The 2,299-nt window shown below is 36.2% G+C and overlaps 1 protein-coding gene and 1 long non-coding RNA gene across 2 annotated transcripts; both read right to left on the bottom strand.

Annotated features, from left to right (window-relative positions):
- Window positions 1–13: 13 nt before the first annotated feature.
- On the bottom strand, window positions 14–866 carry LOC109591510 (kelch domain-containing protein 3-like). Its single transcript, XM_020007238.1, has 4 exons — window positions 848–866; window positions 465–759; window positions 177–421; window positions 14–112 (listed from the first exon to the last, which is right to left on the bottom strand). The coding sequence occupies exons 1-4, from the start codon at window positions 864–866 to the stop codon at window positions 99–101; spliced, it is 573 nt and encodes a 190-aa protein (XP_019862797.1). The 3' UTR covers window positions 14–98.
- Window positions 867–1,189: 323 nt separating this feature from the next.
- On the bottom strand, window positions 1,190–2,213 carry LOC109591511 (uncharacterized). Its single transcript, XR_002189846.1, has 3 exons — window positions 2,102–2,213; window positions 1,309–1,452; window positions 1,190–1,231 (listed from the first exon to the last, which is right to left on the bottom strand). It is a non-coding gene; the product is annotated as an uncharacterized LOC109591511 (long non-coding RNA).
- Between the last annotated feature and the right edge of the window lie 86 nt (window positions 2,214–2,299).

Raw genomic sequence — 2,299 nt, forward strand, 5'->3', positions numbered from 1 at the left:
TGATGGATGCATTGGGTGGAGCAAACTAGTTGATATTTCTTTGATCATATTATCAAATAATTAGGAGTGACAACCATGAACAAACAAGCAAGCAATTCTCAATGCAACCAGTCTGAGAGGAGAACCACCAAATAACAATACTTCATTATATTAATATAAACTGTATGTGCTCTGACCTGTTGAGAGTTTATAGAAATGGATCTCATTACATTGTTGATTGCCAGGAATTAATCCTTCACTGTACTGGGCACCAGGTTGTTTGGGTATATTATTAGAAGATGGTCCATATCCTCCAATTACTACAAGATAGTCCTCACCGTTCACTTTTATTGCTATCATGTCACAGTGGTGCTTCATCATAGGACCATGATGAGATGTAGTAGGAGAGAGTTCCTTCCATTTGAAGGTATCAACATTAAAACTGTATAAAATATATAATATTTATCAGTAACTATTATGTTTACCTGTATAAACTATTATGATAACAGACATCATGATTACAATATCCTCCGAAATAAAATATTTCCCTTCCAATGGCAGCAGCTGCATAGCCCCTAACACCCAGTGGAGGGTTACCAGTGGTGGGTTTCTGCTCCCACCTACCAGTCCTTAGGTGACACACCTCCATCACAGAACACATTGATTTCTTCTTTTCATTATCATGCACTTCAGGGAGATCAGGCTGGTCCCCACCCCACATGTACAGGTAGTCTCCTACCCGTACAGTGGAGTGTCCCCTCCTCTTCACTGGTTGATAGTCTATAGATAACAAGAGGTAACAGTAACTGAATGATAGACTAATGGTAACAACACACGAGTCATAATCAAGTATAAACAAAATACTGACCTGGTGCTTTGGCTGCCATTTTGTTTGGTGGTAACGCCCTTCTATGACGTCATATTCTCAAGGTTTGCATTAACATTGCCATAATGCATTATGATCAAAAATAAAATTGTAATACCAATAATAGTACATGTTGAAATAATTATTTTACAGATATTGCTGAATGCTGTTTGTCTGTAGCAGACAACGTTCAGTGAGATTCTCTTCTCTCCTCCTGTAGTTCCCTTTCCCTTTCTTGTAGTACACGTGTCAGACGGTCTATTTCTCTTCTATCCTCAGGTTGAACAGGTTGAGATGCTTCCCATTCTCTTCTCCTTTCTTGTAGTTTCTCTTGATACTGGTCCAGAGGTATTATACTAGTAGACCAATCATTATTACTAGTATATCCTATTCAGTAACACAATATTATTATAATCAATTATTTGAGTTAGTTAATAAGCAAATCTACATGTACATGTACTCACTGAGTTCAATAACTGCTGGATCACTTATGATTGTTGAAAAGTTCCTCTTTCCTCCAAACACAATTATCCAGTTAGTGGTTGGAGCACACTCCAAACTGAGAGAGAATGAGAATATCTCTCAGTGACATTGTCTGGTATATTAACCTATAATAAAAAAGAAGGAACGAATTAATTTTATTAGTATTTATTAGTAATAATTTAATAATAATTAATAATAATATAGTACGTCCTCCATTATCTGAACACCTTTGTGTACTTTTAGAATACCACATAGCGGGAAAAGTTTGCAGAGTTTTATTTTGGCAATTGGCAGTTTGCAAGCAGAATCGCCAATATTAAAACCACCAATCATTAATGAGCATGCTCAGTAATGCATGTGAACACAAAAATTGCCAAATTAAAAACCGCCAATTAATTTTTACAGCAAAATCACCAAAATAAAGCGCTGCCAACTTTTCCCACTATACGGTAAGCAAAATGCAGCACAGAATACAGTAGACCGACCTATCCCATACTTCTTTCACAGAAATGTGCATGACTTTTCTTTCTTTAACTTGCAAAGCATCTCAGGCTTCTCTTTAAAGGTTTTTCTCTTGTTTAAGCTCCTTGCTGTAGTAGCCATTTTAACAGGTTATTAATTAATTAACTAGTCTGAGCATGCGCATTAGAGACAGCCATGCGTTCAGATAAATGAGGGTTTGGATAAAAGAAGTATGGATAATCGAGGACGTACTGTAATAATAATAATAGTAATAATTTATTGTACATGTACATACATGTACATGTATCTCACCGGCTCATGAGTAGTAGTGCTCTTTGCTGGTTGGCTGCCTCCTGCAATGACTGCATCTGCTGAACTTGTACTTCACTCTGCTTTGCTTGTTGCTAAAAATAGATACAAAATGACATAATACTTACTAAAAATAGCCACCAACAAATACCATATGTACAAATGATAATGTCTTGATTTGATGAATCAATGGCATTTTTA

Source organism: Amphimedon queenslandica, unplaced genomic scaffold, assembly GCF_000090795.2.
Source record: "Amphimedon queenslandica unplaced genomic scaffold, v1.1 AMPQUscaffold_7975_Cont20078, whole genome shotgun sequence".
Taxonomy (NCBI): Eukaryota; Metazoa; Porifera; class Demospongiae; order Haplosclerida; family Niphatidae; genus Amphimedon; species Amphimedon queenslandica.

What these genes read in the sequence shown, in the direction of transcription:
- LOC109591510 (XM_020007238.1), bottom strand. An exon ending in TATCATAATAGTTTATACAG is followed by an intron (nt 422 to 464) that starts GTAAACATAATA and finishes TATTTTATACAG; the next exon opens with TTTTAATGTTGATACCTTCA.